Below are 27,423 nucleotides of genomic sequence, written 5' to 3' on the forward strand. Positions count from 1 at the left end.
ACAACTGACGCCTTGGCATTATGCTTTGGCTTTGGTGGCGTTCACCGCTCGTTTGTCGCATGAATTTCGGTGTCAACGAATATTTGGTGGTGTGCTGTGATAGATATTCGCAGCGGCTCTAGCAACGGTTTGTTTGGAGCGCAGTGCCATGTAGTGACGTAATCACAAACTGAGCCAATTGTGGGTACAAAACACGATACGTTTGTGAATCGTGGCGATTTTTTAAACAATAGGATGCGAATGCTAGAGCGGAATTTGTGTAAATAAAGCTGGGTCAATATCAAACTCTAGTCTGCTTTCCATAGATCTGGTTCAAGGCGATACTCTCTTGGAAGTGGGCAGCGGTCCTTCGGTTTGGTGCTCGCTCGTGGCCTCCAGTCGATTCAAGCACATCGTTCTGAGCGACATAGTAGAAGCCAACAGGCTCGAACTTGAGAAGTGGCTCAACAAGGATGAAGATGCCATCGACTGGACCACGCGTGCCGAGGAGATAGCTGACTTGGAAGGCTATAGGTAAGTAAGAGCCTAGAAATTAATACCTGAGTCATGTACCTTAAGGAATCGCTTGTTTATTCATAGTATCTTTTATACTGATAAAGCCTGCCCAATCGCCGTTTGCAGCTATCACCACAATGGCGGTCGCTACCCCATACAAGACCAATTGTGAACGACGTGAAGGAAGTAATTCAGCCTCTCTCGTACATTCTCGCATTCTATATACTAATTTGGTTACTTGGCTTGATAGCTGTTGATCACACTTAGGAAATTAGTTAGTTTTTTTACCCCGCTTTTTGCCGCGCCTTAGGCGGACTCGAAAAAGAAGGTGCGGGGCTGTCATTTTCTAAAACACCAACCGACACCCGGGATCGTGAAAGAGAACGAAGCTTATTTTGAGAAAAAAACTTCGACCCAAATTCTACCTCCTCCTCCTACGCAAGCGTAGGCAGAAGTCGCCTTTTTGCAAGGGAAAATAAGTTGACAGGCTTTTTTAAATTGACAGGCCTTTTTGAACGTATGCTTGAGTGAAGCCTCAGCATACTGCTGATTGAGGCTTCACTCAAAGCCCAAGTTGGTTCGGGCCTCCCTGACGTCAAAGCTGGATCAGCCCATGAACCATTCCATGGCCTCTTTCGGTACTGCTTCATTGGCATACGTGCCCAGCTCTCTCTTTCGCGCGCCCCTCGAGGTAGTGACGGGTGACTGATGACAGGCAAAGTACGTCAAACACGAGACGTGAGCCTTGGCAAAGCTAACACCTTCCACCCTGCTTAGTGCACTTTGTAGCAGTTTTGTGCCCAGATGAACCTGACCATTGCAATTCCTCTTCCCCTCCTGCTCTTCGCCTGGACCTTGGAGTTATCAATAACAACTTTCAGTTTTCGATGTGTCAACATTGTAAGGGTTTACCAGCTCGTTCGTCTGGCCTGTAATTCTTGTCGGAGGATACATAGCGTCCACCACATATATTCACTTTTTGAAACTTTAACTTAACCACTTTAAAATAAGCGTTCGAAAGTATTCAAAACAGATACGTTGCTGTAGCAGCGGTGCAGGTTGCTGTAGTAGCGATTCGCAACGAATAAGCATCGTCCTCATTGTATGGGGAGGTGACTCCCCTGGCGGTGGCGATATGAAACAGGCGCAACGGCGCCAAATCATGGCGAAGCTAGAACTTGGGCAGACATTGTTAGTATTTTTATTTATTTATTTATTTATTTATACGTACTGCTAACCTCCTTCTGTAGGTTGTGGCAGGAGTGGTTAAAGGATAGTTGATGCATAAGAACTTACACACACACAAAGTGTATGTTAGAAACTCAACAAAAATACGCTTAGATATGCAACACTAAAATACAAAACAGTAAACAAAGAACGCGAAGGCAAGAACCGTTCATGAACAACTCTCCAGTATGTAGTTATTCCTTGCCAAAAATGTAGTAATTAGAACACCTGAGAAACTCGTAAAAATCAAAGAAGGCGCAGAGCCCACGCGGGCCTGCGGAAAGAAAGAGGGTCTCACATGGCACAGACGGAGGTAGCCGAGGGCCGGGGTCGGCGCGACAACGCCGACGAGAGAGAGACGTCCGACGCCGTCGGGAATTCCCACCGCACTAATATAATACGTTCAACATGCATGGAACTGCGCATCCTGGGGAGAGGGTGAACGTGATGGCGACTGGCGCCATCTGGTTACTGCAGAACTCTTAACAAAATTTTTCAAATACTACACAGTACAGTTAAAAATATTTCAGCAGATGTCGAATTAACATGCTCTTGAGTAAGGTTATTGCACCCCTCAATACTTCATGGGAATAAATAAACTTGGTAAGAATTGCAATGACAAAAGACCGGAATGAGCGTCCAGTTATACAGTTTACGCGTAGCAAATACCTTGAGGTGTCAATGTTAAAATCACAACTTAGCAAGGAGTATAAGTATTTGAGTCTCGCCTTGCGACGCCGAGAAGATAAAAACTCAATTTGAGCTTTCCCATAGAGTGGCGTAACAAAATCGGTTTGTTTATAATGGTTGTATATGAATTGCAACGCGAATCGTTGTGCTTTTTTTAATTTGTCAATGTTTAATACCGTATAAGGGCCCCAAACCTCAAAGGTATATTCAAAGACAGGCCTAATGAGGGTTTTGTATACAGTGGGTTTTATATTATACGAAAAGTGCTTTAGGTTGCGCCTCAAGTACCAAAGTTTGCCATGGGCTTTACAAATAACAGAGTCAACATGTACATTCGACTTCAAATCAGCCGAAATGATCACACCTAAATATTTGTACGTAGAGACACTTTGCAAAGGGTTGTTATTAATATGATAGGAGAAAGTGAGCGGCCAAAGTTTTCTAGAGAATGTCATTGGCACACACTTTCCCACATCGAACGGAAATTGCCAAGTCGTGCACCACTCAGATAGCCTTTCCGGATCGCGGTTAAGTAATCGTTGATCGCTGACATTTCTAACTTTGCTAAACAAGATGCAGTCGTCGGCATAAAAACGCATCGCAACGGCAACAAACATTTTAACATCATTAATAACGATGAAAAATAAAAGTAGTCCCAAGACGGAGTTCTCGGAGACACTGACAAAACATCTGCTGCATCAGAAGAAATTCCGCCCTGCGAAACGAAAAACAACGAGCGGTGACCATGGGGTTATTTAGGATGCGCGCAAGCTCTAACAAAAATTTATGATTTCGACACCCGGTCAAACGCTTTCAAGCAACCGATGACGATGACCTAAACTTGCCACTGTCGGTGCAGTATCTTACCAATGACATGTGTCGTTTCTACCAATTGCGTAGTAGTTTAGAGGCCGCGCCGGAAACCATGTTGGCCACGAAAATAAAAAGTTGTGTTTCAAGAGAAGAGGACATATGCTCAAACACAGTATGCTCTAAAGGTTTTGCACATGTCAACAGTAGCGATAGGGGCCTGTAGTTGTTTAATGATAACGTATCCCCAGATTTGTAAGCGAGAAGTACCTTTGCATTCCTCCACCGACCGGGAAAATATGCCTCTGAGAAGAATCACGTAAATAAAACAAAAAAAGCACTTGGAACACCATTCAGCATATCGTTTTAAAAATGTTTTGGGAACATACCTGGGTCTTGTGACCTTATATTATCAAGGCAGCAATAAAAGTACGCCTTCAATTGATCCTTCACTATCAGGAATGCAAAAATCAATGACTACCGGAGCAGCGACACAGGAACCTTTATCATCTGTGAAGACGGAGTCAAAATAACGACAGAAAAAATGTAGCCATTTTGAGAGTGTCGGAGATAATCTCGGTTCCGGCACGAGGTTTGGTTATTTGGGAACCTTTAGGCGATACGTGCCTCCAAACTTTTCATTGACCAGACTTTAGGAAGTAGTGAAGGATGGAGTTACAATAAATTAACTTCGCAACACGCACTTGCATCCGAAGATGTGCCTTCAGTTTCTCAAGAATAAGCAGACTGCTCCTATCACTTAATTTTCGAGTTCGGGAAATGTATTGCGTTAGGCAAATAATATCTCGATTAATCTGTCGGTTGTGTGTATTTGAGTGTTTTCCTACCGTAGGAAAAAAACTGCGCAAGCATTCTTGCACGGTTGACTTAAATATAGAGCACAGTGCATCGATATCAGTGTCAGGAAGTGAACTGAATTGAGTAGACTCGTCGAAACGAACCTCGAGCAGGTCAAGGACACTTTGATTATTTGCCCGTGAAAAATCACGTCACCTGGCGGTTATGCTCTCTTTTGTTGTCATTGTTACAATGATAAACTCGGTAACAACGACTTCGTGATAGGATATTCCGTCTGCCATGCTACAAAAAAAAACGTTATTAACGAGGCGCTGAGAAATGAAAACTAAGTCTAAAATGTTATCCGTACTTCCTTGGATGCGGGTTGGGCTACTGACTAATTGCACAAAATTCTTCCGAGAGGTGATTCGTACAAAGAAGGAGTTCGGACAATTGGAAGCCAGCAGGCGCATGTTTGGTCAATCAATGAGCGAGAGATTAAAATCCCCAGTCAAAGTAATGGATGAACCACGTTTCGAAGTATCGTTGACGCAATCGGACAGCTTGTTAAGAAAAGAAAGATCGGCTCCGGGGGGGGAAGGTACATCGTGCCAATAATTATCGGCCCCAGTAGCGAGTTAACGTTAAGCCATACTGCTTCAATATTCTCTGACTTTTCTAATAGAATTGCATCAATATTTGTACTAACGCAAAACGTAATTCTCCTCCGTGAACTCCCCCATCTTTCCGAAAGATACTGTAATTAGGGGACGTTACCTCGCTATCAGGAAGGCCATCGTGAAACTATGTTTTTGTTATGGCAACTATATGTGGTTTGTTTACAAGGAAAGGTACTCAACGTCTACCGTTTTATTTACTTGACTTCCTGCATTAGGGCTTGAAATTTTTAGGAGAGTCGAGCGAGAGACAAACTGTCAGTCAAGATTAGTCATAGTTTGTCTGGTATTAACTTTTATTCTAGTACTTTTATCTTCATCCCAGTAAAAACGTTTATTATAAATCCACAGATTCTTTTTTACCAGCTTACCCTTAGGTCCGTTTTGTTTACACTCCCTTGCCCTTTCTCAAAGGCCTCTTGCGTTTTAAAAACCTCTCACGTGAGTAATCATCACTTATTGAAATAATTGATCCCTTAAGTTTTGAACAGTGTTTAAAAATCGCAGTCTTTTCGTTGGAGTTACAGATTAGCATGGTTACCGGGCGCGGGGTTACCCTTTTTTTTTTCTGTCTTAATCGGTGGATACGGTCCACCGAAGTCACAGGGACGCCCATTTGACTACAAATAATATCGTTACTAAGTTTTTTTGTTTTGTTTTGTTTTTTTTTTTTTTTTCGAGTTGCGCTTGGTTTTTCTTTGACGCCTCAGGGAAGAAAAATATAAAAGGTTGTTGCGGCGAGCATGGTCCGCAAGATCAGTATTTTTTTTTTTCTTTCTTTGGATGATATGGTTTAATATATGCTTGTCCTTCTCGTGGTCATCTTCTTTCGTCCGCTTCTTTTGTCGTCGTCATACTACCCTATCAATAAAGCACGTCACATCTCATTTTGTTTGTAAGTTGTTCCTCCTGGGATATATATTCGAATCTCGTTATTTCAAACTCTCTTAATTCAAACTTGCGGATAATTAAAACTAACATGCAGGTCCCCTCCTATGCCTCAGTATAGGAGCAAACTCCCGGTAATTCAAACATTGCTTTATTAAAACAAATTTTTGAACCCCTTGAATTTAAATTGACGACATTCGACTGTAATACTAAAAATATTTACAATTTAGCCGGTCTCCAACCCTGGCAGTCGTACCGAAAAAATCAAACAGTTGGTTATGGTTACAATTACCATTAGAGCTATAACTCACCTGCACAAACCGCATTAGCGATGCTTTCACGGCTTTGTAAAATAAATTTACTCGCATTCAAATCCAAGACACTGCATATTTCTTTTCTTATATACGGTGTCAAAGAGCCGCTATACTAAGCAATGAGCTGGCGTGGAGAAATACATCGGGGTTACTCATGACTAAAACAATTCGTGGATGTATTCGCCACTTCTGACCGGTCATTACTCTCATATATTTGGAACTGCAGGGCTCTTCCCTATCGAAAAGACCACAAAAAAAGTCCTGATGGTCTGATGGGTTAGATGGTCTGCTGGTTTGATGGTCTGATGGTCTGAAGGTGACGCATTTTGAGATGTCTGATGTTCTATAGCCTGATGGTCGAATGGCCTGTCGTATTTCGGGGTGCCTATTTTGAATGGTTTGAATATGGTGGTTCGATGGCTAATCATAATTTGAAACGTTGAAGTTTTAGTTGGCCTCCACTTAAACAAATGGTCTAGTGCAAAGCACGACAATAAGTGAATGCATAATGTGAGAACTTATACGCTTATAATTACGCCATTTTTGGAGCATGATGAAGCGTATATCACACTTAGAATTTAATTATATCATCCACTGCGCACTAGTATTATGTAATCGCCAGCCTGACGTACGAGTACGACAAATGGAGCTACTGATAAGAATAAAGTCAAACACGCTGCGTTGCATTGATATGTTTACTACGAAGTTATGAACTGTTACATTGTTTCATTGGGAGGAATGGCAATGTTGTACACAGCAACCATAAACTTTTGAGGAAGTTCTATCATGGTCAATAAGAGCTGAAACGCCATGACGTGTGGCGTGTGGTACAATCAGAAACATCTGTCGGATGTTTCAGCGAACCTCCATGTTTGCTAAGGTTTAGACACATTATTTCTTGCGCTCAATGCGCCACTATGAGCTAGTAACAGACACAGAATGGCATAGTGGTGAAACGAGCGCAAGGAGCGATTTGTCTCTACCTCTGTGGATACTGAGGTTCGCTGAACAATCCGAGACGGCTCTCATAGTATCGCGCGCCATGCGTTGTGGCGTTTCAACTCGTATTGGCTCCGGTAGTACATTTGTTCAATTTCTAATAATTGCAACACAAAAATTAAGCTAAATCAAAATAAATAGAGGGGTGAAAAGCCTACAACATGGGGTGCAAGCGACGGCAGACAAGCAACAGAATGGACAGTCCGCAGCGGGACTGCGCATCGGGGAAGGACAGGCAGCAAAGGGATGAGCCAGGACATATCAAGGGCAACTCAGTGACAAGCGATGAAACATGGGACGACCGTTGACATACGTTAACAGAAAAGTGGGCCGAGAAACGACTAAGGGACAGTAAGAGTGATATCATTCATAGTAATTCTGGGACCATGCGAATTTTCGGGGAGTGCGCGAGCGCGGCTCGATAGGGCGGCAGTAGCGACCAAGCACCCCACAGCCTTTTTTCAAGCGGTCAGCTGATCAACACAATACTTTAAAGTTGTTTGCATAAATATTTTCAGATATATCAACCTCTAAATATTTCTTTTTTATCATCATTTCAAATATTTGGAAACTTGAGACTCAAAATAGTATGTTACTTAATTAAGAACATTATAGATTAGAAGCACATTCCTTCTAGCGATATCTCCGGAGATTGGACAACCTTTCCGACATGTAACCCCGTACTTTGTGGTGCCGGGCTGCCCTTTCAGCCTGGCGCTATCCCTTTTTCCTCGGGAACAGGCAAAAACAGCCTAGAGATTGAAAATCCAGAGTAATAATTATTTGCTGTGTTCAGACTTAAAACAATATAGAACATCATACATACAGACTGGAGGGTCATAGTTTAAGAGGACCAAACGTAAATACAGACTGGAGGGTCATAGCTTAAAAAGACCAAGTGTAAATTAGTCTCGATGGAAGTAGTTAAGTGGCAGCTGGTACCTAACAAACCTTCAAAGTTTCTTAGAATTTTCACAGTTCAGCGGCTACCATAAAAACAAAAGTGCCGCAATATCCTGATGCATATGCTCCACTTCCAATAGACAGCCCAACCTGGTTTTTGTTAGATTCTTTTAAGCACAAAACAGGTAGCCTATGTCTATAAATCTCACTGCTAGGCCAGTGACTTTGTAATAATAAAGAGCTACAACCGGAGATAAGTAGACAACTAACACTGGAAACTGCTTATATTTGGTTGTTATTCCTTGCTATGGTACCAGCTTAGACAGGACACAGAATTTAAATATAGGATCTGCAGAAACAATGAGGCAGCTCTATGTAAACAATATTTCACATTCCTTGAAGAATCTCCTACCCATGGCCTTGCTACAGTATTTATAACCCTTTTGGCAACACCCTACGAGGTAGATTACTTTACATTTTTACCTAATTTCTGAATTTTAGGTGAGGCTACCCTCACAATATTATGGCAATCGTCGTTTTTAGTTAATCTTCTAAAAGACTCCGAGCCGTCATTTCTTTACTTATTTTATAATGTGGTGTTTGCTTCTAGACCACTATCATGACAGTAGACATAAGTATCCCCGTAACTGATATCACGATTCGACATCTCTATAACAAAGCAATCCTTAGGTTGGGAGTCACTTGAGGAAAGAAGAAAAACTGATGGTTAAAATAAATTCTGAACATTAGCCCCCTACAGTTGGCATACGTCACGAAAAGTACGATTCAAACCTGCATTATAAATGTCAGCAAGCTGGTTATGACCATAAGAAAATTAAATGCAAATGCTAGGAGGACCAGTTTATGTCGCCTTTCTTCTCTGAAACTAACAGCAAATGGAATTGAATGCCTTTCGCAATGTGGGCTATTAAAGACAATAGAATGTTTGTTGCTGCATTGCTAGACATTTCTCTTTTACTTTCATATGCTGCTCTGATGTTTAATATGATGAATGTGTCTCCGCACTGCACAAAAAAAAATTAAGTATACATAAACAAAGCAAAACATGTTTTCGTAATGCCGAAGTTCACTTCCCCTAGAAATTAATTGGTGACTTTTGAAAAAGTGTGCTTTCAAAAGAAGTTACACAAATGCCAAAATAAAGCTCACAACAAACCTTTAAGGGGTTCGGAAACGAAATTCCACCGCTCGATTGCTAGCTTAAGTGTGGGCTATGTTGCAGCATCACCTAAATAAACAATATTTCGTTGAAAGGAACAAGATAACTAAATTTGAAACTAACTAAACGGTCTTTCAATGTGCACCTGGTGGATGCCTCCGAAGCTTCGTTACGAAGTAATCCAGCAAAGTTGCGAACCTTGTGACGTTGTCGTGTCGTAGCAGGAACCCGAATGTAGTCGCAGTACACATCGGAGCAGCGCCGCTCTCTGAAAGTACGCGATGACCTCGACATGGCTTATCTCACACGTGGGTGCTTAGTAGGCTTAGTCCACGTTGGTCCACAGAAAGCCCACGGGTATTTTAAATGGCTAGGCTGTGACAAGTTGGCGCCACCACTATGCGTCCGAACAGCAAAGCTCGTAATCACGCCAGCTTCGCCGGATACCCCATGACGCATCGCGCCTCCGTTGGCGTCTCTTCAAGCGCTTGCTCGAGTTCGCCGCTTGGAACGAAAAATACATTCATCCGTTCAAAATAAAAAAACTGTGATTATTAATTACAGTTATTGTCTGTCAGGCTTGACCCATTTCCGAACGAAATTTGTATATTTAAGTCTTAGCCTTCATACCCCTTTAATATAACTGCGAATAAAAACAGATTGATTAGTTCAGCGATCGTGAAGGTCAAACTATATACTTTAGAGGGCTACTACGCGAATTTATTTAATTGTCATAGATTTGCCTCAAGGTTCACTCAATACATAAATAGGCACGGCTGAATTAATAACTACAACAGTCTTTTAAAAAAATAGTTTTGCATAATTATTGCGTTTTTTTTTCTGTTTCTCCGTTCTTTAAGACTAAAATCGGGCACCACTTATGAAGTTATGCCAGCGGTGGACTCAGACTCACTGTTTGGACTGTAAAATTCGCTCTCAACTGACTGCAAAACGCATAATGATAAAAAATCAATGCTAAGGAAGCTCCCTTCAAAACGCGCTGAGCAGCCCGAAAAACAGTTTCAAAATACCTAGACAACCTACATGCCTTCCTATGATATCCAGCTACTGTAATGCGTGAGAAAATTTAATTCTTGATTTTGGCAACGGCTTCATGTGTCATTTTATTAGTAGCTACTCTGAATCTTAAAACACTAAATAGCATGCCTGGAAGAGTAAAACCAAAATATTCAGAAAATACAGTTTCATCAGGTTGATAAACACGTGTGACGGCAATACCCACGTCTCACGTCCAGCTGTTAGCAGACAACCAACTACAGTAAAATCTCAGGTATTCTGTCATCATGGCTGGTACGAATTTCAGAATGAAACAAATTCGCGAAATTCCACGGCCGAAGCGCATTCTGTGCAACGTGAAAAATTCCGGGTGTTCCGAATACCTTGACACGGCCGTGTTCCAAAATTTACTCGATCTTACTCCAGGGTAAGGGGTTTGTACCTTGGCGTTCTAAAACCTATCCGCGCCCAGCGTTTTTCAATCTGTTTTGTCACGTGACACGACCCGGTGGAGTAACTCGAATCCATTTGGGTAAGATTCGGAACACAGCCAGGCTGTGGCGGCTGATACGAATGCGCACCCCGCGACCGATGATAGCGAGGGACAGGAGACTGTAAGCTCCCAAGGCTCCCCGCGCTTGATCCCAAGCTGCTGCCGGAAATGAGCCGCACTTTTCGTTCTCAAAAATATGAGCTCAAAATTACATTTACGTTACGATCGGACCACAAAAGCGGCACTAAGCAAATTGAAGAAAAAAAATGTGCAAAGTGGCCAGCCCCATCGCCATTGACCCGTGTTTCAAATCCAGCCCAATCTGAATCCAAATTCGCTGTTTTGTTCTCGCGATCTTGTGGAATGATGTTTGAACCTTGAAGAAGCCAAACCGATTTTACTATGAGGCTACCTTTAAAGCAAAAGTAACTGCGTTGGCAAAAAGAAAAAACCGAGTGGCGTTGGTGGTGTTTTCCGTGTGGTCTACGGTGACGTGTGAGCTTGATTGGAAAGACAAAAGTACCAAATTTTCCCTCGCAAGTTTTCGATGTATGGCTTCAATAGCACCCAGCGTGGACACTTTCTGAATATGTGCACTTGATAAAATGTGTTGCACGAGGTGTACGTTGTTCAGTTGTCATTATTTTAGCTGCGCGGTGAAATTGGCATAACTCTTTATAATCGTGGGTTGATTATAACTGCACATTACAATCGGAAGCGTGTTAGAGACCTTCAAATTACATACGAAATATTTTCAGCCATAAATAAATGCCATGTAGTTCTTGTGCTTCAGAATATAAACTTTGTTTGTTTTTTGTCGATACGAATTTCACGTGATACGAATATTTTTCTATACTCCAACTTAAAATTAAGAAAATGTTTGCTTATCTGAAAGCCTGCACCTTGAGCAGAGTGAGTGGGGTAAACGCCTTCTCTTGCCCTGCCGCCTTTGCCTTGTTGGAGAGGGTGCCGGCCACCGACCTCTCCAAAAGCACTTCCACTGGCCATTTGGAAGAAGCCGTAATCTTGCAAAACATGGAGTCGCACTCTGTTTTCCACGTGTTGCCCCAGGATTCCTGGTTGACGTGCACATCTTGTCCGACATGGATCTGTCACAAACAAAAGCGATAAACAGTTTCCCACATACAAGTCTAGTTGACGCAAAGTGGTACTGTATTCTCCAAGAAGATACATCTAAAATTTAGAAATTTAAATTTAAAAGAGCACTACCTATGAATTCCTAACTTCATGCGCATCTGCAAAGCTGATGGGCCCACAAAGCTTAATCGCATTTGCATCAAAGAGGTATGTCATCCCCGGTTGCATCAGGTGAGCATGACAATAGACAATTTTCCAGGTCCTGGCTATAACTACAATTAAGAGCCTGGCTAAAAAAAGCTTTAATGACTTATGATAGCAATCGATTCAATCTAATGTGCTTGCATTAACCCAGCAGTGACCAAACTGCTGCTCGCGAGCCGCACGCGGCTCTTCGCGGATTCAAGTGCGGCTCGTGACTCTCTGGTAAGTGTGTTTCCAAGGCATGTGTCTCCTAGACAAAAAGAGTCCTAGAATTTAAAGAAAAGTTCACGGTCTTAAGAGCCTTGCACTACACTACGCACATAGAGCTGGAATTATTTTTGTCATGTAGATGTGTCCAGTAACCGTTGCCTTTATTGTTCTAGAAAGACTTTCAACCACATACGCAAACGGTTGTCGGGGGCAGTGACTGGCTATTGAATAATGTATTATTTTTTGCTTAGCGGTGGTAGAAACCTTCTGATACCAAGTGCTATTTGTTCTAGTCGACCATTATACTTCTCCTCTTTGGAAAGAACTGTTCCCTCTATGCCGTTTTTTGTTAAATGTAGCCCCCACCCCCTTTCTTTTTTCTTGCGACTCTCTCAACTTTCGTAGTTTTGTCTGCGGCTCTAACCCCATGTCACTCTGGCCACTCCTGCACTATTGTAAACTCTTTTAAAATATATCATATATTGAATGAAAGTAAAAAAACAATTATTTTACACTTCCATCCTTATTATGGAGGCCGATGGTAAGATCAACATTATCATTCATCGCAAGGCTGTCCTCGTCAGCAGCTGAAAAAAAAAATTAACATTAACTGAAGTAATGACAGTGTAACGTTTCTGAATTCGCACATAAGTACAAATTCAAGCAGGATCATGTTAACAGCCAAACTTTTCTATACTCTAGGGGCGTGCATATATTTTGTGCAAGAACTTCACTAGTGGTACATGGAGTAAAACACCTAGTAGAACCTCGGTAATTCAATATCGGTTGATTCAAAATTCCGGATAATTACCGATAATTCAACAGTACCCTAACTTCTCATGGAAATATGATCCGATAATATGAGCCCTCCACGTTTGCCTACCCGGCCAATTTGGTCTTCCAGTTTACCTTTTTAGTTGTTAGGTGGCGCTAGTTGGTATCCATATTCGGCAGCGAAAGCGAACATTGCGCGTGTCTTTATAGTTCTGTTCTCTGGCCCATGTTCTTTGTTTTATTAGCTTGGGCAGGCTTAGCAAAGGCACTACTGTCACCTCGCGTAGAGTTCTTGATCTGCGTCAGTGATCACGCTTTGCACCGTTCTCAAGAGCAAGGCTAGGATGTTCAAGGCGTGCAGCAAGATCAACTCTGCAGAATGGTGGCGGATTCGGTTCCCCACATACCCGGTTATCCATGCCACCCCGATTGCCTGGCTCCACAATGTCACTAAAGCACATCTTCCTGCCAACAATACAATCCTACGCCAGAGGGTCAATAATTTCGCTTTGCAACTATGGTGCGAAGAATTAAAGTGCAGGAACGAATGGCTCTCCTGCTTCAAAGAATGGGCAAACCTGCTACGCAGACATTGAGAGTGAAATCACTGACAGCGCGACGGCCAAGACGAATGAGCATGAGCTGACTCGGGCTCTCGCTCTAGAAGAAAATATACAGCAGCTAGATGTCGTCAGCAGCTTCGTGGAATGTAACGGCGGCGAGTCGGAGAACTTGCGCCTTGTTAGCCTTCCTGAAAGTATGACGGTTGGCACCGCTAAATACAGAGTACGGCAGTCCTATATCGAAAGCTACTTTAGGTGAACGGCTCTCGGTTTGACCACTCGGTCTCTATAAAATGCTTCATTCAAGATTCAAAGCCTTGCACACAATTTTTGACCTCTTTCTGATATATAAATCTCAAATGTGTTTATTTCACATATTTTGCGCCGTCCGAGCGACTTTGAAATAACGAGGTTCTACTGTAGTTACGTAGAGCAAAATGGAATGGTTCACTCCATGGGTAGCTCTGAGAGTGGGCATCTTACGCTCAGTGGAGACTGATACCTATAAGGAAAGACATTCCTCGGTCATCCTGCTCAACAACAGAGCGCAGCCACAACGGTATGCCCTCTTTCTCAACATTATTTGTTCTATCCGTTATAAATGAATATCCTCTATGCAAGATATAAGCAATGCGTCGCACATTACACGTTCGGCTCTATCACCGGACCGTGAACTTCTTTCATATATTGCAGGCGCATTAGAAAAGTTACCTTTTTAATGCTAAAATATTGGTTCTGTTAGTCTGGTAAACGTACAAGTACCTAAATATCAGGCCATAATGATTTGCATGTTAGGCAGTAGGGCCCTACAACACCTCCCGCGTCGACTGGAAGCCGAGCCCCATGTAGTCCTGCAATTGATCAAAAAGGGTTAGTCAGAGAAAGGTGTTTCTACCAGCTCTGAATAGTAATTAACTTAAAGTCCTGAAGTTGGGAGCTAGGAAGTACCAAATACACGAACTCTACAAACTATCCAGCGTGCTCCCTAGCAGCATTACTCATGCGCATTGGGGTGAAGGCAGAAAGCACGGTATTCCTCATCAACAAATCATGACAACACATTGTTGTAGGCGTCAGTTTGGTTTCTTATGCTATTTTTTTTGCGATTTAGTTGAGTCTTTGTTTCTTTTGTAACACCCGACTGCTTTAGTGACTTTTGTGAAATGGAGAAGGCTCGAAAAACTGCAAAGCTTTGCGTGAATGGTAAAATGGAACAATCCCAAGGAATTATAAATGTTAAGGACTCGGCATGACATTTGCTGAGTGTTGGCATTCCCAAGCTGCTTTCCACACTCACATTTTGTACATGATCGGCTCTCTTTCTGTGTCACTTCGTTTGCTTCCGCGTAAAGGCTGAGCAATGGGGAGGTACGAAATGCACCAGTAGCCAATCGCAGTCCTTGATGATGCATAGGACCTAACATCTTTAGAACTGATGCCCCAGCAGAGTTATAGACAATACAACCATAATCAAGCTGAGAGCGAATGACTGAGCGATAGATACGCAACAGACACAGTCGGTCAGAGCCCCATGACACATGTGACAAGACCTTAAGGATGTTCAGAGAGTTAAGGCACTTGACTTTTAAGCTCTTAACGTGTGGAACGAAAGTCAACTTGAAATCGAACACAAGGCCCAAAAAGTTGTGTTCATTTTTTGCAACAATAGGAGAACCATACATGTTCAACGGCGGTTCCTGAAGAGCACCACGTCGACGAGAAAAGCTGACACAAGCTGTTTTTTCGGCAGAAAATTTAAAACCATTCGTATTGGTTCATCTGACCAAATTAATGACCGCAAGTTGGACGCGACGTTGAAAATTGAGGGATTACAGGATGAAAGGGAAATCTGGAGATCATCAACATATAAAAAATATTGCACCGAAGGAGGAATTGCACGGCCAATGGAATTAAGTTTGACGATAAAAAGAGTGACACTCAGCACACCCCCCTTCGGGACTCCATTCTCCTGTAAAAACTCCTTAGAGAGAGCTTTTCCCAGCCTCACGCGGAAAGTGCGGTGCTGCAGGTAACTCTGTATAGCACTCAACATTTGGCCACGGAAACAAAGATCGAATAAATCTTGCAGTATGCCGTAACGCCAGACCGTGTCGTATACCTTTTCCAAATCAGAGATGAGGGAGAAACACTGTTGCCTGTTGACAAACGCCTCACGTACGAAGCTCTCAAAGCGGACGAGATGATCGACAGTGGACCGTGCTGAACGAAAGCCACACTGGAACTTATCAAGGCAGCTGTTTCGTTCTAGAAAAAACATGAGTCTCTTCTTAATCATCCTTTCTAATGTCTTGGAAAGACAGCTAGTTAGAGCTATTGTTCTGTAGCTAGATGCACAAAAGGGATCTTTGCCGGGCTTCAGCACTGGTACAACCACGGCGATCATCCAGGAGGATGGAAAGCGTTCCTCGAGCCAAACTCTATTAAAAAGGTACAAAATTAGCTCCATATCGAATGAATGAAGATGTTCGAGCATTTTATAATGAATACCATCTGGTCCAGGGGCAGTTTTTTTGGAACAAAGAAGTGCCATTTGAAGTTCGTATAATGTAAATAGAGTATTATAGGGTTCGTGCGTGCCACCTGATGTGATAACAGCTATTTTTTCTGCATTGATCTTGTGTCGCTGGAACGTTTGGGTGTAATGTTCGGAACTGGAGACATACTCGAAGTGCTCACCGAGGATGTTTGCCTGTTCCTCATGGCCTGCAGGACAAACTCCATTCCGACTCAAGAGTGGGACAGTGAATGCCCGGTAAGAACCGTCTATTTTATGTACGCGATCCCAGACTTCCTTCGCAGATACAGTGCTGTTAATTGAAGAAGCATATCCTCTAAAACTTTTTTTCTTAGCCTGCCTTCGAATCCACCTTGCCTGGGAGCTTTTTCTTTTAAATTCAATAAGATTGTGTGTTGTAGGGTAGCGCCTAAATATACCCCACGCTCGATTTTGTTATTTTTTGGCCAAACGGCAATCTTTGTTCCACCAGGGCTTAGGTCTCCTGGGTAGATGCGAGGACGTCATGGGGATGGAAAGAATGGCAGCCTGTAAAATGTGCTGAGTGATATGTTCAGTGGCTCTATTGATATCGAGATCGTCGAGTGATGTGCATTCAAAAAGAGAGGATTCTTTGAAAGTTGGCCAGTTGGCATTTTCGAATTTCCAACGAGGAGAGCGTGTTGGGACTGTCATGGGAAGATGGTTAAATTCTAGGATGATGGGAAAGTGGTCCCTTCCGTGAGCATTCGGGATGACCTTCCATGAAAGCAATTGGAATAATGATGGGTGACAAATAGATAGGTCAATGGAAGTGAAAGTGTGAGTTGCTGAGCTAAAATATGTAGATTCATTTGTGTTTAGCAGGCACAATCCCGCAGAAAGCAAAAAACGTTCAGCAAGTGCCCCTCTAGAATCCCGCCTGTCACTACCCCACAGGGGATTGTGTGCATAAAAATCACCTAAAAGTAAAAAAAGTGAAAGAAGATGATTAACAAGGTCTTCTAGCTCCTCCATATGTAACTAATAATTGGGAGGTACATACAAAGAACAGACTGTAATTATTTGATCTAACAAAATGCGTGTAGCCACTGCCTCCAGTGAAGTCTGCAGGGCTACCTTGTTAGAAGGAACTTACCGTTGCACAACCACCGCAAGACCTCCAGCTGCGTGAACTGCATGTGTACTGTCCCTACGAAACACTTGGAAGTGTTTTAAAACATTAGTGTGGGTGGTCTTTAGGTGTGTTTCCTGTAAGCAACATGCAATGGGCCAGTGATCCTCTAAAAGATAGCTCATATCATCGTAGTTAGGCAGGAGGCCTCTGCAGTTCCATTGAAGGAAGAAAGACATTTATCTTCAATAAGTGTGTTATGCAAAAATTGTGAAATGGAGCTTTTTGTGTGTTTTGGTGCCACAATCCGTGGGATGGTTTTCTTTTTTGCAGTGTCCTTAAGCCGTCCTCCAGCCTCGCAGGAGGCCGAGGAAAAAGACCCTGATCTACAGGGTGAAACAAGGAGACGCCAGGCTCTTTAAATCGACCGGAAAATTCGGTTTCTTAACCTATCACGCTACGACTTTGTGCAGCGTTGCCCACAGATGGTGCATTTTTTTTTTTTTTTTGTAAAATTTGCAAAGAGCGAACTTACCTGAGGAAAAAGTAAAGAAAGAAAAAGGCTTAGCTCCTATGGAAACGCAGCGACGCCACCGCTCCGCAAACAACACGGCGCCGTTTCGCACGGAAGACAAGAGATGGCGCAACAAACGCCGCCAACGAACGAGCACACGGTGCCGAGAGCAGGCCTTTTTAGCAGACGATCTTTTCGACTCAAAAGCGGCGCGCGTTCCGCAGGCGGCGACAGTTGCAGAAACAAAAAATGAAAGCCGTTTACAATTCCCTGTAACGCCGGTTAGAGCGCAGCTCTTGAGGAGGAAAATGGAAGCGTACTGAGGGATAGGTGACTCCTTGAGGTCACGTGACCTCGAGGGGGTCACGTGACCTCAGTGGCTCACGTGACCTTCGGGGGTCACGTGACCTCAGTGGCTCACGTGACCTTTGGGGGTCACGTGACCTCGGGGGTCACGTGACCTGAAGGGGTCACGTGACCTGAAGGGTCATGACCTTAGGGGGGTCACGTGACCTCAAGGGGGTCACGTGACCTGGGGGGTCACGTGACCTAGGGGTGTCACGTGACCTGGGTGGGTCACGTGACCCCCCTAAGGTCACGTGACCCCCAGAAGTCACGTGACCTCGGGGGGTCACGTGACCTCGGGAGGTCACGTGACCTCGGGAGGTCACGTGACCTGGGTGGGTCGCGTGACCCCCTTAGGTCACGTGACCCCCAGAAGTGACTTCAGGGGGTCACGTGACCTAGGGGTGTCACGTGACCTGGGTGGGTCACGTGACCTGGGGGGTCACGTGACCCCGCGGTTACGCCGATGGCGACGCCGACGGCGATGCCGACGCCGCTCAAGCCGGAAACGAGCCCCTAAGAGCTGCGCTCTAAAAAGACAGGCGCGGTAACAGCAAGGAACTGTAGTTCCTTGTCTGCAAAAGGGCCGGCTCTCGGCGTCGTCTGCTCGTTCGTAGGCAGCAGTTGGCGTCGCGACCGCTTGCGCCATCTTTTGTCTCCCGTGCGAAACGGCGCCGTGTTGTTTGCAGACCGGTGGAGTCGCTGCGTTTCCATAGGGGCTAAGCCTTTTTCTTTCTTTACTTTTTCCTCGGGTAAGTTCGCTCTTCGCAAATTTTACAAAACAAATGCACCATCTGTGGGCAACGCTCTACAAAGTCGTAACGGGATAGGTTAAGAAACCGAATTTTCCGGTCGATTTAAAGAGCCTGGCGTCTCCTTGTTTCACCCTGTAGAAAGAGGAAGGTCCTCGTCGGAGAGCGGGATACTCACATCCATTTTCTCATCCAATCAGACCTTGGGTCTTTTGGGCGGCAGAGGTGAATCTGACCGCCCAGGCTTTGAAGAGCTGCCAGAGGCACGGGGAGGCAGCCCTCGACCCTGGCCAGAAGGGCCAGCTGGTGTGGGTGACGGCACGTCTGGCTCCTTGGAGGGTGTAACACCCTCCTTAGAGGGCACCACTACCTCATTGGAGCATGAAGGCGGTGGGTTGCCCACTGTCTTCGGACGTATGTCAGAGGACCCTTGTGGAGATGAGAGGTCTTCCGGGGAAGTCTGCGTCTCCACGGATGCCATAGACAGGGGGGTCCCCTTCGCACTGCCTCGGCTAATGAACCCCCTTGCCTTGAAGGCGAGCTGTTCTCCAGCGTCTTGGTAGCTGAGATTGTGTTTGACCTTAAATGTAATTATCTCTTTTTCTTCCTTCCATTTCGGACTTGTGTGTGAAAATGCGCGGTGCGGTCCACCACAGTTTATGCATTTATGATCGTTTTCACATATATCAGCGACGTAATCAGTGGCACTACATTTCCCACAAGTTTCTCGGCCGCGGCAGTTTCGGAAGCCATGCCCAAAACACTGCCAACGAAAGCACCGCTGTCGATTCGGAACGAAAGGACGAACTCTGCAGTTTAGATACCCTGCCTTCACGGCGGAAGGCAGAGAGTGGAGTCCAAAAGTCAGGACTAGGTGTCGGGTTGGTATTTCCTGTCCGTCTCGTCATAGGGTGATTCGCTGCACGGCTACAACAGCACTCCGACGCAGCCCTTCAAGGATTTTCTTTTCAGTATACACTGAAGGAGGTCATCCTCAGAGAAGACGCAGCGGACAGTATTCAAAGTGTGGTGCTGGGTTACACAAACTTAGTGTTCGCCTATGCTTGTCAACTTGAGTAATGCTGTGCTTTGAGTTTTATTTTGTACCTCAACGAGTAGGTCCCCAGCAAGTTTTTTTGCCTGTAATTCTTTCCACTCGTCTGCTCTAAGACCTTAGAGACAAGGAAAGCTGACATCTTTGCCAACGGTAGACTGTCGTTTGCAGCATGAAGTACAAGAAAACGTGAAAAGGTGTCGGCTTCATTGGCTTTTGCAAAAGTAGGGGGAGCGGGGCGAACCCTTTTGGGGGGGTCGCTCTGCTCTGGGTTTGGAAAAGAGGGGCGCCATAAAAAGGCAAAGGGTGTTCGGAATCTGTGGCGCGCCGCCCACCACGGAGCCCAACGAGGGTATAGGTAACACCCCATAACAAGTACGGCTTTATTGGAAGCATTACTCGATTATGCGCTACCCAGAAACTATAACCAAGTGTGGATCTGGACGAGAGTATCTTTCACCACCCAAGGTTAGCCCTTGCCGCCAAAGGAGTTGAATAGGAGAGAAGGGAACTGAGAAGAGTGAAAAGAAGGAAAAGACAAAGGTGAAAGAAGGGAGGGGCTAGTAGAAGTATTGGCGACTAGACTGAATCATCCTGGCTGGGCCTTACCAGGACTCCCGTCTACAAGAAGCAGGGGCCGAAGTGGTGTATTGCCTAACCCGGGGGGCCCCGAAGGGTCCAAACGGACCCCGTGATCGACTCAACCACCAGGATGCCCTGTTCCTCAGACACGGGAAAGCCACGCACAGCCATACGTGGGCGGGCGAGGCCGCATGGCTCGGGGTCCGTGATGACGCCACTCACCAAACACCTGCTTTCACAGGTGCCCCCTGTGGGGTCGGAGCGAACAATGTCAGCTTATCGGCTAGACTAACCCTCTACGAATTTCATTATTATTTCAATAAAACGATCATCTCTCTCTCTCTCTCTCTCAACATGTTCTGTCCTCTGTCCTTTGCTAACCTTTGCGCTATTTAATTTTTATATCATGCATGTCCAACTAGCCCACCTCACTTTCTTAGCATGATATTCTGGTGACACAATTTCCACAAAAACTGCTTTGCGGTAGAGGTCACAAGGGCTGACCTTTTCGGGAGGTGCAGCTTTGTGTGAACTTGCGGATGCCTCAGCTGCCCGTTTTTGCCTGGCCGGTTCTGCTGCCATTTCCTCTTGGGTTTCTAGTAGCTACATTTGTGGTCATGAATACATAAATGGGTTAGGAAGCAATGACAGTTGATGCGACATCAATGCAAGTCATATATTACCTGACTTGCATAGATTGACGTCGAATCAGTCACGACTGGACATGTTAAGTTCGTGCTCCGGAGCGCAAGAGCTTGGCGTTCCGTTCACTTAACGGACAGGAGCGCCATCAGAGCCTGACACTCGAGCGCGCTCTTCGTGCACCAAGTATTTCTCGAAGTGCAAGTGACTTCTTCGCGCTGACAGAAACGTTGTCGAGAGAAAGAGTGCAGTGGACCGTTGCCTCTTTTCAGTTGAATAATGCTTAATTCAGCAAGTAAAAATGTTTTGATCTGAAAGCCAAGACAGCAATTAGCGTTACATAAAAGGTTTGTTCATAAATCTTGCCTGAAACCAATTAATCTATTAAACAGTAGCGTTATGATAGCACAGCGACAGAAAATTTGCCGAGATGAGAAGACAGTCGGATCGCTGCCCTTTGTATAATGTATAGCCCTGCGAATAAAATATACTTCGATGGGAAAGCCGAAACATCAGTTAGCGTTGCGGAAAAGCTTTGTTCATGCATCTCGTCTGAAAATTAATTGGCGTGCTATTTCTTGAACGGTGGTGTGCCAGTAATGTAGTAGCACATAAACGGGTTCCGTCTCGCGCAGTAAGACGGAACCACGGAAAATCTGACAAGTTTGACAGTTTCTTGATTCCACGAGCAAGTTTAAGAACGTTGTTTCTCATCTAAATCTGACCAGCATGCATGGTCAATAAACAGACTGGTCGAAGTAACTTTGAGCATATGTGCTCGAAGCAAGTCTTCAAGCTTTTCAGGAATAATAAAACATTCGTAAAAACTTCCAAACGGCGGCGTTTTTTTCTTATATTTCCCCGTTTTACACAGCTTTTACATAATGTATCCTCAAAATAATTTGCTATGCGCGATATGCTGGGTTCGTCACAAACGTGCGGTCGCAAGTGGCTCATACAGCTCGTCGAGAGTTTCGGTGTGTGGCGCTCCCGAACGCTATGCTTCGTTTAGTTGCTTCGCTCGAAGTGTGAAACTCGGAACGTTGGAGTACGAGTAAAGGAGCGCGGACTTAAGCCACAGGAGCAGTGGCGGCTGGTAGGGTGCCATATGACGTCACGTGCAAGGCAGTTAAGTCCACATATTTCAACTGAAGTTTTAGACAGCCCATGCATTCACCTCCCTAGCTTGGTGCCCCAAACAAGCACAGTCCACAATACTCCCTGTTAACCACAGTCGCAATAAAATTTAAAGAAAACGGCGATCGCTTGTGGCTACGTCGCACTTTAGCGTGGTTAAAATACACACTCACCCATTAGTTTGAGGATCTCGGCGTCGTAATAGCCTCCTCGAGCGTTCGCGTCGCAGTCCCAAAACACTTTGTACACAGTCCTACGCTCAAAGTTGGCCACATTCGAAGGATTGTAGTTCTTAATCAAAGCCTTATGGACTACGCTTATTTTTCCGTTTTCGCGAAATGTCAACTTTGCGTACATATTACTCAGAACAAACTGATAAAAAAAAAATCCAAAGAAAGAAATCTAACTCCACGCACCCCTAAAAAAAGATATGCAACCCAGATACGAAACACGACACACGAGATATGAGATACATTAGAGACGCAAGGAAACGGAAGTACGAGCACGAAAACGAGTGAAGCCTACTTAAATGTCGAAAACCTCTAAAACATAAAAACAAATAGCCGCCATAAGCCTACGACTCCTCCGAGTCTACGAAGAGGGGCACGGCTACCAAGCAGGGTTGCCAGGTAGGTTGTAGCTCAATTCGTCAAATGCTTAACGTTGTAACCCAAAAGTAGCCAAATGCGAGAATTTAATAGCCCAAGGGTAGCCATGTGCACATTTTGCAGATCCCAAAAAAGCGTGCGCTTGAATGAATGTGCGAGCTCAAGGCGAAGGCACTGCGTCTGCATATCTAGGGTTTAGGAGCAGCTTGCAAGATCTGCGTCATCTTGAAATGTATTGAAAACGTTTTATTTTAAACACAAAAAGGTCCCAAACATTTCCACACGTCTTTTTATAGACACTTAGTTATAAAACACTCGCTCTTGCTCGGCTGACTCGCCGCTTACATGATTTCCGTGTTAAAACGGGCAAGCAGTTCCTCAGTACGGGTGATGTCCTTACAGCACTCGTTCTTCCCAAGAAAAACAAACTTTACATGGAGGATGTTTTGAAGAGTTGGAAGGGACATCATGTTCCTTGGGTCTGACTTTGCGAGGGACACAAGACTGAATACCCTCCACAGCGGCATTCGACTTGGCCACTGTCAGGAGCGCGATGGCAAGCTCGGACAGCAACAAAAAGATGTCTGCTCCTGCGCTTCGAACTTGATCTTGTTCGGAATATTCTATGCTGTAAATCTGTTGTATTTTGTAATGGCCCCTTGTGCTTTAAAGGGATGGTGAACGCTAGAATTCCTACAACATTACTAGTAAGGCGATATCTCAAATGGACGGTCGTATTTTTGGAAAAAAAAGTCGAGATTGAACCAGGCTGACGAGGCGCGTGACCGTCAAGATATATAGTTTCCTCCTCTCTTCGCTTCGCTCCCCCAAAGGCCGCGAGGCGGATAAAACTCGAGGCCGTTCCCTCTCCTTCTCGAAGAAACATGCCGTAAACATTCCTGCCAAATGCGCTCTTTTTTTTTGAAAAATACGGTCACGGTCATTCGATCGAGATATCGCTGTATGAGTGATGTTTTGGTGTTTGTAGCATCCCGTTGCACGCTTTTGTTGCGTGTTTTGGGGAATTTAGATTTCGGTTCAGCATCCCTTTAAGAAACTTTTATATTTCGCGAAAATGCCTCCTTTGTTATATCCGCTACACCAAGCATTGTTGGACGACATCAAATTCTGCTGGATGTCTTGAGTTACCTTTAGTGTCATTTTTCCTCGGAAGAGGTGCCTCTTGTAAGAGGACGGTGCCAAACTCGAAGAAATAAGATACGCCAGTAGGAAGAAGAAAGAATACAAAAGTAATGTCTTCGGAGCTGAATCTAGGTCCCGATAACTCACTGGGGCTAATAGGCTCTGGCTTCACGCCCACGCATCTCAACACAGAAAATACCGAATGCCTAGTTGCCCTTTGGATTGACCGACTCAGCGAGTATGACTTGGTCGTTTTGCATCGGCCGGGAAACCAACTTGGTAGAATCGATTGGTTGTCCGACAGCCTTCCCCTGCGAATGAAAGCCAACACGTCGTGCTCGTGGAAGTGGCGCAGTCTACCTGCGCCATGAAATTCCTTCGGAAAAAAACAGCTACGTGACGCGCAGCTTTCGCCCATCGACACCCTGCTTGCAGGTATGCCGGAAGGAGATACACGTCGATGCAGTGCGGGAGTGCTCTTCCGCAACCGGCAGAAGCTAAGGCTCGTCGACGGCTGCCTCATATGGGCACAAATACCAGAGTCAACCCCCGTTCCCGCGATTCCTGAGACGTGATTACCACTGGCCCTAGACTCCGTTCATGATGCACCGGTGGGTGGGAATCTTGGGTGCGCCAAGACACTGAAGAAGGCCGCAGAAAGGTTTTTCTGAATTTGAATAGAACCCAGTGTAGCCGACTGGTGCACGAGATGTGTTAAGTGCTCCGCTCGTAAGACACCAAACCCCGGACCACGAGCACCATTGATTCAGGAAGCAGTCACCTTTCCTTTTGAGCGCGTGGCTATTGCCATCACTGGTCTGTTTCCAACGACGGAAAGTGACTCAAGTACATCTTGGGGGTGAGCGACTATTTCACTCGATGAGTTGAAGCGTTCCCTTTGAAGACTCAAGAAAGCAAGGAGGTCGCCAACTGCCTCGCCCACAACATCCTCAGTGCCTACGGGATACCATCAGCACTACACCCTGACCAAGGTAGAACTTCCGAGAGTAACGTCTTTCAAGAAATGCGCTCTATTTTGGGCATCCGAAAGACAAGGACCTCCCTTACCGCCTCCAGTCGGACGGATTGGTTGAGCGATTCAATCGCACGCTGATGAACAGCTTGAGTGCGTACTTCAATAAGACACAAACTGACGGGAACATCAAGATCCCTCTCGCCATGATGTATTATCGCTCGAGCGTGCATGAGCCGACTGGTTACAGTTCTCATTACCTGCTCTTCGGTAGAAACAGGAATATTCCAGCTGACATGCTGCTCAACGTGCACGGCCATAGTAACATGGCGTCGACGTCCGGTTACAAACAACACCCATCGCGACTAATAAGATCATTAGAAAAGGCTCGCGACCACGAAATCGCGGACGACATGAAAGCAAAAAATGCACAGAAGCGCCACTACGAAAGCAAGAACAGTGAAGAAAACTACGACCCTGGCGAAAGAGTTCTACATTGTCCCGCTGTGCCGCGAGGACAGTCCTCGAAGTAATATTTGCCATGGTTAGCTTAATGTGTAGTCCTCAAGAAGCCACCTAACAACGTGCACAGTATTCAGAAAAAAACAGGAAAATGACATCGGCGAGTTGTACACCACAACCGTTTCAAGCGGGTAGATGGTGAAAAGGAGCCAATCTTGTTGCCTGCCAAGACGTCATCCCATGTCACGGACAACGACATGCCTCCACCTGCACCAGCACTCAAAGACTTCCCCGATATAATCATCACAGTAACCGAAGAAAATGACCCGGCTCCTAGTGCCCCAGCAGTCCCAGACTACCCATACATAAATAAAATAGCGCAAAACAACAAGGAAGGAACGACGAGTTAGACAGGAAGAGCGCTAATGACAACTGACATTTAATCAGGGTATCGAACCGGTCATTGTTTCGGCTCGATTCGGGTTCGCGTTCGGTTCCAGTTTAGAGTAGCGCAAGTAATATCACTCCGGTTACCGGTTTTAATAAGCGCGAACCGATTCGAACCGGTTCCTAACTCAGCTTTTGAATATTGACCGAGCACTTCCTGCAGCATTTTTTGAACACGAAATACTTGCAATCGACCCATCTCGAAACTACTCCCTCTTCAGGCAGATCTGAAACCCCTGCGCAGTGACGTGCGCAAAAGACACCATCAATGTGGCAAGGCTATTGCTTGTATGACACTGCTCTTAAGAGAACTATGTATAAGCGATCGTCTTTCCATTTGTATGGTGTCTTTTGCACACGCAGCTGTGCAGTATTTCAAACTCTGCCAGAAGAGGGAGTAATTTCGGGTTGGGTTTTTAGACATTTCCAAAAAAAGAGCTTGTGGCCGATGCCATCTTTAGTGTTCGAACGTACAGCGCGTGCTTTACTCGCTTTCCGAAGGGACGAACGTGCGTGCCGGGCTGTGAAGATCGCACGCTTTGCTATGACTTTGTAAACAGTAAAAAGGTTTCTATAGTCAGCGACAACTCTTCTTGGCTATGCAGTGGAGGGTACATGCACGCGTTTCCTCTGTCATTTTGAGCGCTGAATAAAGCTGTGCACGGGCTCTCCTCCTCTCCACTGCATTGCCAAGAAAAGTTGTCGCCGATTATAGCTGGATTGCTTACCCTCTATATGTTTTTGTTTGTTTTACTCTGAATACACAAGTTTTTTTAGACATGCTACCTGTTTTCGGTGCCCAGTCAGATGTTGCAGCTGCGTACTAGAGTGGCTGACAGGGGAACGAAAGGAAACAAATCTGCCGTAAGACACAGAAACAGGTATGTCGAGTGCACAAAGGGGTAGTTTATCGAATCCCGTTACGCAGTGGTCGTGCGTACATCGGCCAGACTGGCCTACCTGTCAGTGACCGGGCACGTGAGCACGCACGTATAAAAAAATGTGACTACATCTTGACAACGCTTGGAGTGTTGGCGAAAAAACGCTTTTCTAAAGATCTCGTGGCGATGCTTTGTCTTGTTACTTTGACTTTTTATTGCAAACAACGCTCTATGAAAATGACCCGGTCTGAGGAACTCAGAACCAGTTACGTAGCATTAATTGTGAACGTTACGTCCACGATAATATTATAACAGCACTCACAATTGAAACTATCCACCACTGAACAAAGTTCCGGTAATGCCTCCACAGTGAACGACGTTTCTCGAATGCTCAGTTGAAGACGATGAAAGAGGAAAAATGATTAAAGAGGAAACAAAAATGAGAAAATGGTTGAACAGGCGACATGCTGGCGTTGCTAGTATGCCAAACCTACAACAAAATATACAAAGAAACATTTTCTTCTCCCCCCCTCCCCTCCTCCCCCCGGCCTCCTTCCAAGGCGCGGCGCGTCGGCGAATCATTGCCGAGTAACGTTGCCTCCGAGTCCGACGACCTATGTTTTTTTTTTTGTTGTTGTTGTTGTTGTTATTTTGTTTTTTGTAAGCTACACTTTGAACACATTGAAGTAAAGATTGTTTTAATTGAAATGGGCCACAGGCGACCCTGCAAACTATACTGCCGGTGCACCGCGGTACCTCCTTCCTTCAGCGTGTCGCTGCACTCAAGCGAAAGGTAACCTGGTCCGCTCTCAGTGCTCGACTGGCTCATCGACTGCAACTGCGGTCCATCATCATCATCGCGAACGCGTAGGACTCCGTGCCTAGAGTGGCGCAATCAGCTCCGACACTTGGAC

General features: G+C 45.0%; 1 protein-coding gene across 1 annotated transcript in view; it reads left to right on the plus strand.

Annotated features, from left to right (window-relative positions):
- The window catches only part of LOC120844742 (nicotinamide N-methyltransferase), a 71,778-nt gene that overhangs the window by 38,736 nt on the left and 5,619 nt on the right, over positions 1-27,423 (plus strand). The window contains exon 4 of the mRNA XM_040216672.3: positions 306-513. Within this exon, the coding sequence (XP_040072606.2) occupies positions 306-513 (208 nt within the window). The remainder of the gene's footprint in view (positions 1-305; positions 514-27,423) is intronic.

This window comes from Ixodes scapularis, unplaced genomic scaffold, assembly GCF_016920785.2.
Source record: "Ixodes scapularis isolate PalLabHiFi unplaced genomic scaffold, ASM1692078v2 PGA_scaffold4__175_contigs__length_147842914, whole genome shotgun sequence".
NCBI classification, from domain to species: domain Eukaryota; kingdom Metazoa; phylum Arthropoda; class Arachnida; order Ixodida; family Ixodidae; genus Ixodes; species Ixodes scapularis.